At 45.2% G+C, this 15,903-nt stretch overlaps 1 protein-coding gene across 3 annotated transcripts in view; it reads left to right on the forward strand.

Annotated features, from left to right (window-relative positions):
- Nucleotides 1–15,903, forward strand: part of COL4A6 (collagen type IV alpha 6 chain) — a 263,291-nt gene that overhangs the window by 115,605 nt on the left and 131,783 nt on the right. For all 3 annotated transcript variants that reach the window (XM_087859876.1, XM_087859878.1, XM_087859877.1), the window contains exon 3: nt 5,263–5,346. In XM_087859876.1, coding sequence (XP_087716002.1) covers nt 5,263–5,346 — 84 coding nt within the window. The remainder of the gene's footprint in view (nt 1–5,262; nt 5,347–15,903) is intronic.

Below are 15,903 nucleotides of genomic sequence, written 5' to 3' on the forward strand. Positions count from 1 at the left end.
GCTCTTACCCCCAGATTAACTACTTAGCTCACTCCCCTGTTTTCTCTAGCAGGAGTCCTCAAACTTTTCTGTGCAGCAGAATTACCCAAAATGCTTGTTAAAACACAGATTGCTGGGGGGCACCTGGGGGGCTCAGCCGTTGGGCGTCTGCCTTCGGCTCAGGTCATGATCCCAGGGTGCCGGGATCAAGCCCTGCATTGGGCTCCCTGCTCGGTGGGAAGCCTGCTTCTTCCTCTCCCACTTCCTGCTTGTGTTCCCTCTCTCGATGGCTGTCTCTCTCTCTCTGTCAAATAAATAAATAAAATCTTAAAAAAAAAAAAAGAACTTACTGTATGAGGGCACATGGGAGGCTCAGTCAGTTAAGTGTCTGCCTTTGGCTCAGGTCCTGGGATCGAGTCCCACTTCTCCCTCTCCCTCTGCCTGCCGCTCCCCCTGCTGTGCTCTCTCTCTCAAATAAATAAATAAAATCTTTTAAAAAAATAGAACATAATAATAAAAGAATAACTCACTTTTGCCAACCATTCATTCACTCTAGCTAAGCTGCTTTTTCATTCTTATATCCATTATTACATCTTTTGCTTCCTGGGTTACCTTGTGTGTCATTGTCATCCCTGCCACCACTCCTGACAGAAAACACTGGAGATGCCTAGAAAAACTGAGTGGCTTCTGGGAGGGACACTGTGATGTAAATCTGTATTTCGGGAAACCAAAGGGAGAAGAAGAATCCTAAGTGGAGCCGGTCTAACACTTGGAACTCCATTGTCCTGAGAGCAATTATTTCATAGCCCTTTACCGAGTACCTGCTTGTGCAAGGGCTACAGAGAAGAAAACACAGTTATCTTTCCAGTCTGATGGCAGAACCAAATGGAACAAGTCAAATATGGCAAATCACCATTAACAAAGAGCAGGGAGTAAGAGCTTTGGCCCAAAATCGCTGAGAGGGAAAATTGGTGCTGGGGGGGAGGGGGGGACCAGGTCTTCACCAAGACGTTGGTGTTTGAGCTGGGTTTTGAAAAATGTCTAGAGGTTTGGTTTGTGATAAATGGGAAAATGGAGCAGGGTAGGCATTTTGGACAGGGGAACCAGCATCAGCAAATGGATAGATGTGATAGGTGATAGGTAGATACTGGTGCTATTAAAAATATTACACAAACTGAGGGCTTCAGAGGGGAGGGGAGTGGGGGAATGGGATAGACTGGTGATGGGTAGTAAGGAGGGCACGTATTGCATGGTGCACTGGGTGTTATACACAACTAATGAATCATCGAACTTTACATCAGAAACCAGGGATGTACTGTATGGTGACTAACATAATATAATAAAAAAATCATTAAAATAAAAAAATATTACACAATCAATTATATGCAGACATCAACAAATCCAAATGGATGTCCTAACCAGCCGTAGACAAACTGGCATGGATATACCGTTGCATACCACTTGACCCTCAGCTCCAGAGAGAGGCTGGGGTGTTACAGGAATGCCGAAGAGTGTGGCATACTAACATCAGTGTAATAATAATAGCTGACACAGAGCGCTTACCATGAGCCAGGCAGCATGCTTTGCGTGCTTTATCTTATTGAATCCTCCAACCAACCCTAGACAGTAGGTATTGTTGCCATTTCCATCTGACATTTTAAGTCCCTTGTCTCAGATCAATCCCGACTAGGCTGGGATTTAAGCCTGTACAGAGCCCTGACTCCAGGGCTCATTCGCTTATCTAAGGTACACTGCCTCAGCTAATGGCTAGAACGTAGGTTGCCCTCTAACACTGTGGGAATATACAAAGAGGTAAAATAGGTTGACCTTTCCTTTATCAACATTATTGTTCGGTTGAGGAAACAAGACTGTCAAACATGCAACCTCAGAAACATTGCGAGGACTGTCCCACAGTGACTTATGACACTTGCCTGGTGGGTGGGCCTGCTGTGTTATTTTGCTGAGCTGGAGTGCTTATGGAAGAAATGGGACTTGAACTTGGCCTTGAGAGGTGTGGAAAAGTGGGAAGAATATGGGACTAGGGTCCGAAGTGTGAGGGTTCCCTTGCTAACAGTGTGACCCGGACCAAAGTTCTTTCCTTCAGGGTTCTTACCTGGAAAATGAGTGATGTGGATTAGACTACTAGTTCTTACCAGAAGCACCCTACCCCCAGGAGGTATTTTGGAAATTGTGAGGGCAGTTTTGGTTGTGAAAATGATTGGGGGGCGGCTCTTAGGTGGGACCCAGGAATGATAGGTGTTCTGCACACTATGAAGAATTGTCTTGTATCTTGCCCTACCTTTAGAAGACCTCTGGACATTCATGGAAGTGAAAAGTCTGTTTGTAATTATCTGAGCCTAGAACATAACCCCATTTTACAGATCATGATGAATTTTTTCATGGTTTTATTTTTACTGATTAAAACTACACAATAAACAAAGGAAACAGGGAATCTTTTTTTTCCCAGAACTTTACCAGGTGTGATTACCATGGTAATAGCGACTGCACTCATGGTACTTGACTCACCGATACCACATCCCAGGGTCACTCTGCTTCAGCAGGTTGTCCCTTGCATAGCGATCCAGCACTGAGCTGCTAGCCTCTGACAACCTCACCGCGTCTTCTGACGTAGCAATGCGTGAGCATTTACGGATTGGAATACCTATTGTTTCGTTATAAATGACTTTCGTTTTTGCTTTGCAACAGTTATGGCATAATACGTGCTTCTTAAAATACTGTTTACATCTTTATTGTCACTGATTCAGATGAATTTCTTTTCAGGATAGCAAGAAAGAACAAGTAATACTTACAGTAAAAAAAAAAAAAATAGTGCGCCGGTCTGACAGAATGAAGAACCACTGTGTTGGATGATCTCTCAGGGCCTTTCCAGTTTGAATTTTCTGTGGATATAGGGAGGGGCTTGGGTTTGGAGAGGAAGCAGAGAGCATTCCAGGACGGGAATGACACCAGTGATGTGGCCCGGTGAAGCAGGGGTTGGAGGATCCCCAGACAAGCCGGGAGAGGGAAGAAATTTCCTCAGAGCCTGGTCTTGTCGTGTTCCCTGGAAGCCACTCCTTTCATCCCTCCCCGCCCTCACTGTAATTGAAGACTCCTGGGGGAACTGCCAGGGCCAGAATTACAGGAAATTGCCTTGTGGCCAGTGGGGCTTCTCTGGTTACTTCCCTCAGTGACCGAGGGCAGTGATGGCTTCCTGTCTGTTGGCTGGGTGTCTTTGCCTCCTTGTTCTGCCAAGTTCCCAAGAAACCTTAGCTTCTGTTCCTTCCATTTTTGCTCAGCTCCCGTGAACGGGATTTTATCCCTGTCTTATCCAGCTCCTGTGCTCCACACGAGTGATCTGGGAACATTGGGTCCATGACAGACGGACTTTATGGGACACCCAAAAGGCATTGTTTGGTAGTAGGCCATAGCTCCAAACGGACCCCACTCCAGCTCTTGCAATGCCAGTTGAGTCCTCTCCCTCAAAGGGGGTGGCTTGTATCATTTAGTAACATAATTGTTTTTCTCCTTACCAATTATTTATGCTTGCTGAAGACAGCTTGGAAAATACAGAAATATATGTAGAAGCAAATACAAGTTATCCATTACCCCATGAATTATAGTATGCGGCAGGAGATGAAGGTGACAGTGTAGGTGAAGGTTACATTCGGTGCTGGTCTGTCTCTCTGTTCTTTACGCTATGCCAGCCCCCCCCCTACTTCCTCCCCCAGCGCCTCTTGATCTTACCCTTATGAGTACTTGCCTGTCCTGTATACCATGAAATGGAAAGCAAACTGGAAAGTGTACAATAACACTTACCATGTCAAAGGCATATAAGAGAGATAAAATATCTCATATCAAGAAGGTGTTTGGCATCTAAAATAGCAATATTGTGTCAGAGCTCTGCCGCCACTACCTTATTACTGAGGTGTTGCAGTGATAAAGTGTTGTGGGAATGTCTAAAGAGATAAGAGACCATCTGAGAAATTCACAGTGCTCCCTGGGAATTAGGAAAAGACTCACAGTACAAAGAGGCAAGAATGATTAAGTACAAGGCAGGGCTCATAAATATGCCTTTCTCTTCTGGAAAAAAAAAAAACAGCCAACATTAAACAAAAAAGTTGGATGATACTAAATCCATCCCAGAGATAAAGTTCTTGTTACAGATAATGGTTAGAATTTATGTTTTGCTTTTTTTTCCCCCAGGGTGGATAGGGTCAGAATGGCAGTTTCCTTATTTTTGAGCCCTTGCATTGAGGCTCTGGTAGATAGAGGAATTAGAAAACTCTAAAGTATAAGGGTTAAGGTCAGGGCTTTGGAGTTAGTCAGACCTGGGGTCAAATCCCAGCTTCATTCAGAGGGTCATCCAAATTTCTCTGTACCATCTTCTCTTTTCGACATTGGGGATATAACGTTGGACAATATAGATAATATCACTACTTATGTGGAGCTTACATTCCAGTAGGGGGGAGAGAGAATGTTTAATGTTGAAAGGAGAGCACAGTGATATGACTGGAAGTAACTGGGGGCTGCCTTAGGTTGAGTAGTCAGGAAAGGTCTCTTTGAGAGCAGACAATTGCACTAAGACCTGGATGATGAAAAGAGGCAAGCAAAAAAAAAAAAAAAAAAGAAAAGAAAAGAAAAATCTAGGGGAAGAGCATTCCAGGCAGAAATAATAGCAAGGGCAAAGGCCCTGGGACAGGAACAGGCTTAAGTTTTCATAGAACAAATACCAGTGTGACTGAAGCAGAGTGATCCAGGGAGAGAGTAAAGAGATGAGGTTAGAGAGGGTCAGTACATGTCGGGTCACGCAGGGCCTTTGTAGAAATTCAGCCAGTAATCATCCTCATCATCGTCATCATCAAGCAGATAAGAGAAAAGGAAGTTGAACAGTTGAAGGTATACTGTACGGTACCAAGTGAGGTATTTGGGTCGGACGAACTGGGGCACAGGGGTGTTACTGTAAGGTTTGAATGAGGTGTTGAAAGTGAGCTTGAGGAGGACAATTCTGAGAACAGAGTACAGGATGGCCATTTGCATCTATCATCACGTTTCTAGCACTCAAATTTCTCTCAAGTTCTCTGCTACAGCTACTGCTTTCTCTGTGAACACCAAACACCCAAGCCCAGTGTGACTCATGACACCGTCAAATGAGGTGAATAAGCCACTCTACATTTACTTGGTTAGGAGGAGTGTGGCTAAGGGTTAGGTTCCCTGGGGCTACATTGCTTATTGGTTCACATGGTTTATTAACTGTTTTCCCCCCCCTCTTTTTTTTTTAAATAGGGTGAGAAGAAGTCCTATGGAAAGCCATGTGGGGGCCAAGACTGCAGGGGAGGCTGTAAATGCTTTCCTGAGAAAGGAGCGAGAGTAAGTTGCTTCTTCCATTGCTGAAAGGCACACAAAGGAGTTGTGATCTGACGTGTGTGTGTGCGTGTGTGTGTGTCTGTGTGTTTTCTTTAGAATTAAAATGCTTAGAATTTACTCTTGTGACTTCGTGGAATAAGCAAAGTGATGAGGACCAGCTGGAAGGAGCTTTGCGAACCACATGAAGGTAGAACTAGATTGGTCAAGGTCTCTGAGGGAGCAGGAAGAGGTTTCCTTCGTTGACTTAATGCCAGCGTTTCCTCAAGGTTTCATCTGGAGTATTTCCAAAAGCCAATTAGGTTGTGAAGAACCAGATTATGCTTGTAGATAGACGTACATTTTCATAGCTCATTTTTAGCCACTTGGTTCTGCCCTCTGGGGAACAAGCAGTCCGATTGTTATCTATAGACCAGGGATGTGACTGGTCAAAAATCAAGAGTTTCCTTGGGAGGCCCGGATGTCTCAGTTTGTTGGGCCTCTGCCTTCGGCTCAGGTCATGATCCCAGGGTCCTGGGATTGAGTCCCACATCAGGCTCCTTGCTCAGTGGGAAGCTGGCTTCCCCCTCTACCTGCCGTTCCCCCTGCTTGTGCTCTCTCTCTGTCAAATAAATAAATAAAAATCTTAAAAAAGAAAGAGTTTCCAGGGTAGCCTTAAAGTCCAAAAGTCTGAGTGACTGCACCATAAAGAATGATTTATAGATATTATATTAAAACCTAGGATTTGTTTAAAAACATTATGGGATACATTCAGTGTCTTGGTCCTTCTTGGCAAATCGCAGTGAGCACAGTGCCCTGGCAGAGCGTTTCCACCAACCCTTGTATATGCATATGGGAAGCATTGCCCCAGATGATTTGTACCCCTCACTCTCACAGAATAAACCGACGTCTTTAGTGGAACGCAGGGGAAAAAAAGTATGCGAGGGGGTTCCATTTTTACAAAATAAAATATAATCTATGTCCCTGGGATTTATGGCCGTCCTGTAGAATTCAGATCTTCCAACTTGCAGCATTGTGCCTGCACTCTGATCACATTCAAACAAGCCTAAGAGCTTACACTGTCAAAGGGACAGAGCATAAATAGGTCAACCAGATCCTCAAAACCATGGCCAAACAGGGAACAGAGTGGCCACTCCACCTTCTCTTTCACTATCTTCCATTTGGAGTAAAGTGAAATATCAAACTATGCCAGAATTTGAAGGAAGAGAAAAATGCCATCTCCTCATCAAAAGGGACCAGACCCATTATACATTAAAGGCATAGACTTAGAGAATCCTAAAATACCAGAAAGAGACAGTATCTTAGTGAGCGTCTCATCTTATCCACTGATTGTACAGAGAAAGCAGACTCTGAGAAGGAAAATGACTTCCCGGGGTCACACAGCAAATTGATGACAGATTCTGACTATTACCTGGGTCCTTTGATTTCTTGCCTGTTTACTTTTACCCACTGTTGCCTCCCGGGGGCACTGAGGCCCATGCCTCTGCCTCTGATCTTCCACCAGGAAACACTTTAGAAAAAAGATGGCTCTGTAATAAATATATGAATACATTCTTAAACAACATGTAAGTGATAGGGGCAAAGCAGAAGTCTCCTCTGAGACTTCAGTCCCCCTGTTGTCTTTCTGGTCTTTTCCTGTACATAAACAGAGATATGGAGAAATATGAATAAAAATCGTTCCACTTTCTGGGCTTTTTTTTTTTTCCCCAAACTGCAATCATAAGTATATATTCTGTGCTTGTTTTGTTTTGGGGTTGTTGTTTTTTTTAGGCATTTAATATATCCTTAAGATCTTTTTCTCTCCCCCGTAGTTTAATCCAGCCATTCATTCCCCTTTTGATGAACACTTAGGTTGTTTCCAAATGGTTGCTATTTTATTTTATCTTTCTAATAATTTGTATTATGTTATGTTAGTCACCATACAGTATATCCTTAGTTTTTGATGTAGTGTTCCATGATTCATTATTTGCTATTTTAAAAAGTGGCAGTTCCCCAGTGGAAATCCGAGAGCAGACCTCGTGCTTATAGGATCAGAATTTCCAGACACAAGGTAATAAACATTTTTAATTCTCAAAGCTCTTACTTGCCCACAAATACTCCAATTTACACTCCCATCAGCCTTGTGCAGGAGTGCCCACATGTCTATGCCCTTGCCAACACTTGATATTTTTGCTAATATGGGTGAGAAGCCTCCCGATTCCCAGACTACATGTGAGTTTAAGTGTCTTTTCACATATTCATGGAACATGTGTATTTCTTCTGCGAATTTCCTGGACATGACCCCTGCCCACTTTCATAATGAGTGATTCTGACTTACCTTTCCTCTGCAAAGATACCATAAATAAAAATGGCCCAAGTGGAAGTGGATGAGATTTGCGGTTTGACGCAAAAGGGCGTTTCCTGGCAGGGTGTAGGGGATAGGAGGCAGCCAGTCAGACCCTGCCACCAGGGAACTGAGAAGCAGATCCGGGCTGTTGGTCAGGGGTGCAGAGCCATTAAAAGTAGAAAATCTTATTATATATCTGAACAGAGGTTAGTCCCACACGAGACAAACATGCCGAAGATGACGCATTGTTTAACCTCTGGCTGAGATTTTGATCTTTGAAGATGGAAGGCAGTGGATTTCCTCAGTAAAGAGCTCTCATTTGGCTTCTCCTTTGAAAACATGAGTGGCTGAAAAGGTTCAGAGTCCTCCCTGTTAAACATGGTCCTAAAGTTTATTTGTGAAGTCTGCAGTTGCTGGGAACGTTTGTCCAGGTTACTGAACCAGACCAAACTGTAATTCATGAGTCAAGACCAGGGATGTCCTATTTCCCAGAGAGATCAGGAGGCCGGTGCGAGTGGGGCAGACCCTGAGAGCACGGGTGCTTGAAGCTGCCCAGGCCACCAGATCCCTTTGAGTCATTCTCTCTACCCTCCTACATTCCCAGGGCCAAGCAGGACTGTTTAAACTGGCCCCAGCACTGTTGACCCTGCAGGGCAGCCCCTCAGTACCCCTTTTGTGCAGATGTCAGAAAGATTTGAGACTGTTTTCCTTAGCCGAGCAGCAGGCCCCATTTGGGTTTCAAGCTGTTTCCCTCGAGCTCTGCGAGCTGGGAGGGGAATGGAACGTCGGGTCACCCCTGAGATATGCCACCGCCCTTGGCAGGCCTGCCTCCTGCCTTGGGGAAACATCAAGTACATAGCTTGCCGGGCAGTGTGTACTTTTCCTTTGCCAAAGGCCTGTTGAACTGACTAGGACATTTACACAACGCCTAACGCTCCTGCACAACGGCGATCCAACCCCTTTCTGGCTTACGCGCTCTCGAACTGCTTTCTCGAAGGTTTGCCCAGCGTGGGAAAAAGCCTTTGCCTAGCATTGGTGTACTGCTTTGGTACTTGTCCAGAGCATCTTCTCCCAGGGTCAGTATTACCTGTATGCCATAAGTAAAGACGCTGGTAAATGTCTTGGCCAAGCTCACCAGCCTGTCGTTGGAGAAACTTACTTAGCTCCCTTTAGGAGAATGTCAACTTTAAAAGATAGCATACCTGCTAATGTTAAAGAAAGGGTTTCTTTTTTTCCCCCTGGACATTGAAATTTGGACTTAAAATTCAACTTTCAATTTTCTTTCTTGGGGGGGGAATGTTTTATTATGTGGGAGAACTGTTCTTTGGAGTTTTTCTTTTCCTTAGTATTTTTTTGGGGGGTGCATAAGATTGAACAAAATATATCCGTTTTCCATCTCCACCTCTGCCCATTTTTGCCCTACTGGGGGAAAGTTGTCTCTGCATTGTACTGCATCAGTGTGTGTGTGTTTGAGTTGGGAGATGGTGGGACTGTGTGTTTTGTTCTGAGCCTGCTGTATTCCTTAATACGATTTCAGACTTTTCCCCATTTTCATGGTGTTCCGGCTGGTGTTTATATACAGCACGGTGAGCTGCTAATTATGCATGCCACCTAAAGGAACACTAGCACAGATAATCCCAAGCCGGGAGGAATATTGGGACTCCCCCCTCCCACCCCATGAAAGCTGTTTGTCCTAGTTTTACCACTGTGTCCTAGCTAGAAAGTTTCACGTGAAACCCCCCAGGTCTTTTATCTCCTCATCTGCTGCCTGCTTCCTGCTGCTTCTCTGTCCAAAACTGTGTGTTTCCCATGAATTCCAAGAACAGATGCATTGACCACTAGTTTTGTTTTTTGGGTTTTGTTTGGTTTGGTTTTGTTTGACTCTCCTCCTGCAAACAGCTGGCGTTCCCTGTGTCAGCGGACTGGTGCCATAGCTACCCAGAGGCCTTTCCACTGGCTCTGGATTTGGGCAATTTTTGTGGACATCTTCCCCTTCTCCCTGTGTGCCCACCCCCCGCGCCCCTACCCTCACCGACCACTACCACGCACACCAATGTCCTTACCCTCCAGCGCTCCCAAGGCAAAGCTTCTGTTGCACATGAACTCCTTGGGTGGCCGGGCCTTGCACCAGCTGCCTGTACTCAAGCCTCTTGCCTTCATTGCCCACCCCCTCCTCAGCCCTCCGCGGGCTGGCCTCGCTGCGAACACCAGTTCCCAGTAACCCGCTTGTTGCCAGCTCCAATGGATACTTTTCATTCTTTATCTTCCGTCACCTCTCTGATGCATGACACACCTATTTCCTTCCTGAAATGCTCTGTTCCCTTGGATTTCATGATGTTCTTTTCTCCTCGTGTTTTCCTGCTCTGATTGGGACTCCCCAGGGTTTGGTTCTCATCGCACTTCTCTGCTCATGATAGGCCTCTCCTAGGGTGGTTTCATAGATGCCAGCGATTTCCGCTGCCACCCATACAATGATAAATATTAAATCTCTTTCTCCTTAGCTTCCCGTCAGCATAGTCGATTTCTTTTTTTAAATTTTTTTAAAGATTATATTTATTTATCTGACAAAGAGACAGAGCACGAGCAGGGAGAGGGGCAGAGGGAGAAGCAGGCAGGGAGCAGGGAGCCCAATGTGGGGCTCGATCCCAGGACCCTGGGATCATGACCTGAGCCGAAGACAGACGCTCAACCAGCTGAGCCCCCCAAGCACCCCTGGCATGGTCTATTTCTTATTGGCTGTTTCTGCTTGGATTTTGACTGGCCCCACAACAGTGTCTCATACAGAATTCCACTATCATCTCCCACCAGATGTGTCCCTTCCTAAGTCTTAGCCATCTTCTCTATCTCAGCAAATGACACTACCACGCACTTCATTGTTCAAGCCAGAAACCTTTCTACACTGCCACCTCCAGTTCATCATCACATCCTGTCCGTTTATCTTCTGAAACAAAGCGCAAATCCATCCACTCTTCTCCATACCTATTTGTCCAATCCAGTCCCATAGAATGTCTTGCCTGAATTACCCTACGAGCCCCCAGACTGGTCCTCCAGCCACCAGTCTCACTCCTTGCCAGCTGTTCACTACTCTGCTGTCATAATCTTTCCAGAACATAAATGTGATCCTGAAACTCTTGCTCAAAATCCTTCAGTGCTTCCCAGTAGATCTCAGCTCTAGTAGGCTTAGGAAGACCTCTGTGGCCTGGAGCTTGACTGCCTCTCCCACATCGGCTCTCACCACCAGGAGCCTCCACCTTCAGAAAACCAAACCAAACCAGATGCATGAACGGAACTCCACAGTTCACGGAACCTGCTAGCTTATTTAGTAGGGCTCTGGGTTTTACACCCGCGACTCCATTTGCTTGGACTCTTCTTCCACTGGCCCCACCCTCTCTCTGCTGGCTTGCTTCTGTTTACCCGTCCTTTAAAACTGAACACAGTCTGCACCTCCTTGTGGAGCCTCCCGCGATCTGCAAGGCTGAGGTTATCTCCTTTCTCACCACTCCTCTTGTGCTGAACCAAAGCAAGCTATTGACTTGTCTGCTCTTCACTAGTTAGCAACTCGGACAGGGCAGAGGCTGGGTCTTCTTAAATTCTGTGGGGGCAGTAGTCCCTACAAACTGTTTCATGAAGGGCTGACCAACTGACCAACCAACTGGGATGGGCAGGGGTCCAGCCCTACTCTCCACATCCTGGGTTAGCTGTGAGGTTGCTGTAAAGCGATGAGAGTCCACTGTCGCAGGGGGAGTCCCTTCTGCTAAAAGAAGGCAAGGAGCTGAAGCAGTCATTTCCATATAGTTTCTAGATCCCATTAGCTGTAAGCCCCCCTCCCGCTATTTCCCACACTCTGGTTCCTATAGCTCACTTTGGGATTTTGTTCTACCTAACCCCTCCGAGTGTTGGCTACTGACCTCTTCTTTCGAGTGGTTGCTTTACTCTGTGCCTGCCAAGGCAAGGGACTTGGCAGAATGCTTTTATTTCACTCCCAGCAATGAGTTCTTCCTCCAAGGTGAGGCTATTCTTGAATGACTGTGAGTCAAAGGTAATCATGGGCTTTCTTTTTGACATTGATTGCACTCTCCTCTCCACCAAGCCTCTTAGCTCTCTGCAAAGTTGATGGTCTTGAGTTTCCCTTGGTCCTCTCCCTTGGGGGGAGAGGAACAGCCTTTGTACAGGGAAGCAGCCATCGAGTGGGGGTAAGGGAGGGAGGTAAAAAAAAAGTCTCTGTGTATTTCAATATACCGTAGTTATTTAGGTGCAGGATAATTGATGATAAGGTTAAAATTTAGTGTCTCTGCACCAAATCAAGGTGCACCCATAGCCCAGCAGATGTTTGTGGTTATCTTTTCTTTTTCTTTTTTTTTAAATAATTTTTTATTATGTTATGTTAGTCACCATACAGTACATCCCTAGTTTTCGATGTGATGTTCCATGATTCATTACTTGCATATAACACCCAGTGCACCACGCAATACGTGCCCTCCTTACCACCCATCACCGGTCTATCCCATTACCCGCCCCCGAAGCCCTCAGTTTGTTTCCCAGAGTCCATAGTCTCTCGTGGTTCATTCCCCCTTCTGTTAACCCCCCTTCCTTCTTCCCTTTCTTCTCCTACTGATCTTCCTACTTCTTATGTTCCATAAATGAGTGAAACCATATAATTGTCTTTCTCTGCTTGACTTATTTCACTTAGCATTATCTCCTCCAGTCCCGTCCATGTTGCTGCAAATGTTGTGAAATCGTTCTTTCTGATGGCTGAGAAATATTCCATTGTATATATGGACCACATCTTCTTTTTTTTTTTAAGATTTTATTTATTTATTTGACAGAGATAGAGACAGCCAGCGAGAGAGGGAACACAAGCAGGGGGAGTGGGAGAGGAAGAAGCAGGCTCCTAGTGGAGGAGCCTGATGTGGGGCTCGATCCCAGAATGCTGGGATCACGCCCTGAGCTGAAGGCAGACGCTTAACCGCTGTGCCACCCAGGCGCCCCTGGACCACATCTTCTTAATCCAGTCATCTGTTGAAGGGCATCTTGGCTCCTTCTAATCCCTTCTTTGTTCATTTTGGGGCAGCGTGGGATTTATGGAATATATTATCCATACTGGTGAGGGAGGCTTCTCTGAGAAAGGGACAAGAAGCCAGAGGAGGAGATAATACACAGCCGTGGAGCGAGGAGCACTGCTTTAGATATCCAGAGACCCAAGTGCCAGGCCGGAGTTTTGCTATCTGGATGACTTTGGGCTGATGTTTCCCCCTCTCAGGGTCTCAGCTGACCTCTAAGTAAAATGAAGGGTTTGGGCTGGGTAATCTCAAAGAACCCACGGGCTCTGATCATCTAAGTCAGACACCATTACCATATGGCCCTGTGACAGTCCCTTGCCCCGGAGTGTCTTATCATGCTTTCTAGTGTTGCAGGGAGATATGGAAGGCAATGTCTGACAGTGTCCTACCCTTTGGAGTGCTGTCTTGGCAGCTGCCTCAGATGTAAATCAATTGCTGTGGCCTTTTACTGCCAATGCTGGAAGCTTCTCACAGCTGAAGTTGCACTCTGGCAGGAATGTGCAGTCCTCCCCCCTCCTTGGTCATCTGGCTGGTGTGATTTGAAGAGAACCACAGGGCTATCTCCTCACCACCCATTCCCCCCCAGATATCTTCCCTGCCTTGCCCAGGAATTCTTTCTTCCCACAGTTATGGCTTCACAGACCCACTCTTTAGCTTAAGCATTACTTGACCCTTGCACTGCTTGAATACATTACATATGCCATTCTGATGAAAGAAGGCAGGTTGCCCCTTCATCCCTGGGGAGGAGTTTTGTGCACAGATCTTTAGAGCCCACTTCGTTTTCCTTGGACTGGTCCGAGGACCCGTATGTCAAAGACATTGGCTGTCAAGATATGGGTGAACATCCTGCGTGCCAGTGTGTGACATACTGTGTCCTCGTAGAGTCAGCCATCATCTTCTGTTGGCAGCTGTTTACCCCTTTCCTAACTTTCTCCTTTGGCCATCCACACTTCCTGCCCTCTTGATCCAGCATTTCTAGCTCTACATCCCTCCTTCCCATTGTCCCCACCATGGCATCCTCACCTACTTCCTCCCCTCTGCTTTCAGGTGCCTGGGATCACTTCTTGTGTCACTAGTCTATTTCTGGTCATCTATCAAAAGGCTTCATGAGAACTACAGCAGCAGGATGTCAGAAAGAGTCGCTATGATGTACTTTATAGAAGCATACCCACTTATCCAGAGATTCTCACCCTCAGAGCCTGGATCAGTGGGCTCCAAAATTGGGGAGGAGGGAGCAACGTGCACACAAGTCAGCCCATTGGGGATATAAAAGAAAATACTACAACTCCCCATTTAAATTGAGAAAGTCTAGAAAGCAATTAAGATTTGGATTGAATTATTTAATTTATGTAAAGTGCTTACAACAGTGTTCGGTACACTAAGCACCATGTGAGTGTTAGCCATTGTTACTGCTATTATGAAGCCCGTCAGATATGTGGTGCACATACTGTCCAGTGCACCCTCATCCGGTGGGTCTGTCTTCGGCTTTCCCATTGCATATGCCCCCATTCTGAGGGAAGAGCGGGAGCCCAGAAAACAGAAGGGGTGACCCTGGGGCCCTCACATTTTCTCCCCTGTATCTAAACCAGAGATGTTGCTATTTCCTTGGGCCCAGTTAAGTGGATTTTTGGATTATATTCTCTAGCTACATTAACCCTCACGAAATGGATAAGTGGCTTAAGAAGATTCCTTCAAATAAACCATGTCTTGAAGATAAAACTAATAATATGAGCATGTGAAAATGGCAGCACTCACACTTCCTACTCCTAGACTGAGTTTTTCCATCAGCCTCATTGTAAGGTTAAAATCATGAGAATCGAATTATATCTGACAAGAAGGTGGCAAAAAAGTAATGCAGGAATAATCAAGATGACTATATAAAATATGGATTTACACCCATTCTCAACAATGAAAAATCTTGTCCTAAATGCATGTCCTAAGTGTATATCGTGCCTTGAAATGTTAGCTAATAATATAATGAAGCCATCATGAGGACATTTGACGTGCGATTTATTTCATCTTTTAACATTTTCTTTATCTTATGTCTTTCATTATATATATGTAGAGTAGGACATGTATATAATTTAAATAATTATTAATGATGTATTGTGTGTATTACATACATAAAGAGAGTGACAGAGACAGATGGAAAGAGAAGAAGCACGCTCAATTTTTTTTTTCACTGAAAAAGATAGGCAATCAGAAAGATTTGGAGGCCACTGACCCAGACCATACTTAGAATAGATGGGGACCCACAAACAGAGGCAAAGGAACTTTGAATAAGAGAAAAATAACTGTGTTGAAATCTTTTGCTCTTTCCCTATAGAATGGCCATGCCATCAACTTCAGAGTTTCACCTTGGCAACTTTACATAAAATAAAGCAATGGGAATCTCAGGAGTTGGCAGAAGTGAGACAGTAAAAAAATGTAAAAATCATAAAATTTTAAGGCTAAACGGTTGGATCCAAGCCCCAAATGGCATATTATAGTTTATAAAAAGGCTTTCCCGGCATGCCTGTGAAAGCTCTTACCTTCACTTTAAACAGGAAGACTTGTAGAAGAAACAGCTTCACAGAGGTTAAGACATTTCCCCAGGCATGGCTAAGATTTGAAACAAGTATTCCATCCCCCTGCCCAGTGTTCTTACCGCTATGTCAAATGGCCTCTTCATCCAATGGACTGTTGTGAAGGGAGGGACACTTGTGGTGGAGAAAATCTGCTAAAACCAGATACCAGTAAATTCGTAGTCCTCCCCCTGCCTCAGTGAGAAGTAACTCCTGACTGCATGTATAACATCTGTTTACATCCTTGTCTGGGTTTTAAAATGTTTTCCTCATATTCCTGTCTTTTAAAAGCTAAAGAAGGGACGCCTGGGTGGCTCAGTCAGTTACGCGTCTGCCTTCGGCTCCGGTCATGATCCCAGGGTCCTGGGATTGAGTCCTGCATCGGGCTCTCTGCTCAGCAGGGAGCCTGCTTCTCCCTCTGCCTGCAGCTCCCCCTGCTTCTGCTCTCTCTCTCTCTCTCTCTGACAAATAAATAAAAATCTTTAAAAGATTTTTTAGAAAATAAAAGCTAAAGAAATAAAATGCACACATCAGGAAAGCCCGGGTTTCATCTGTGACTATGGGTTTGTGAGGCGTCATGTCAGTTGTTATGTTCTGGTGCTAGGATCTTCCT

Source organism: Ursus americanus, chromosome X (genome assembly GCF_024610735.1).
Source record: "Ursus americanus isolate L20-20 chromosome X, mUrsAme1.1.p, whole genome shotgun sequence".
In the NCBI taxonomy this organism is placed as follows: domain Eukaryota; kingdom Metazoa; phylum Chordata; class Mammalia; order Carnivora; family Ursidae; genus Ursus; species Ursus americanus.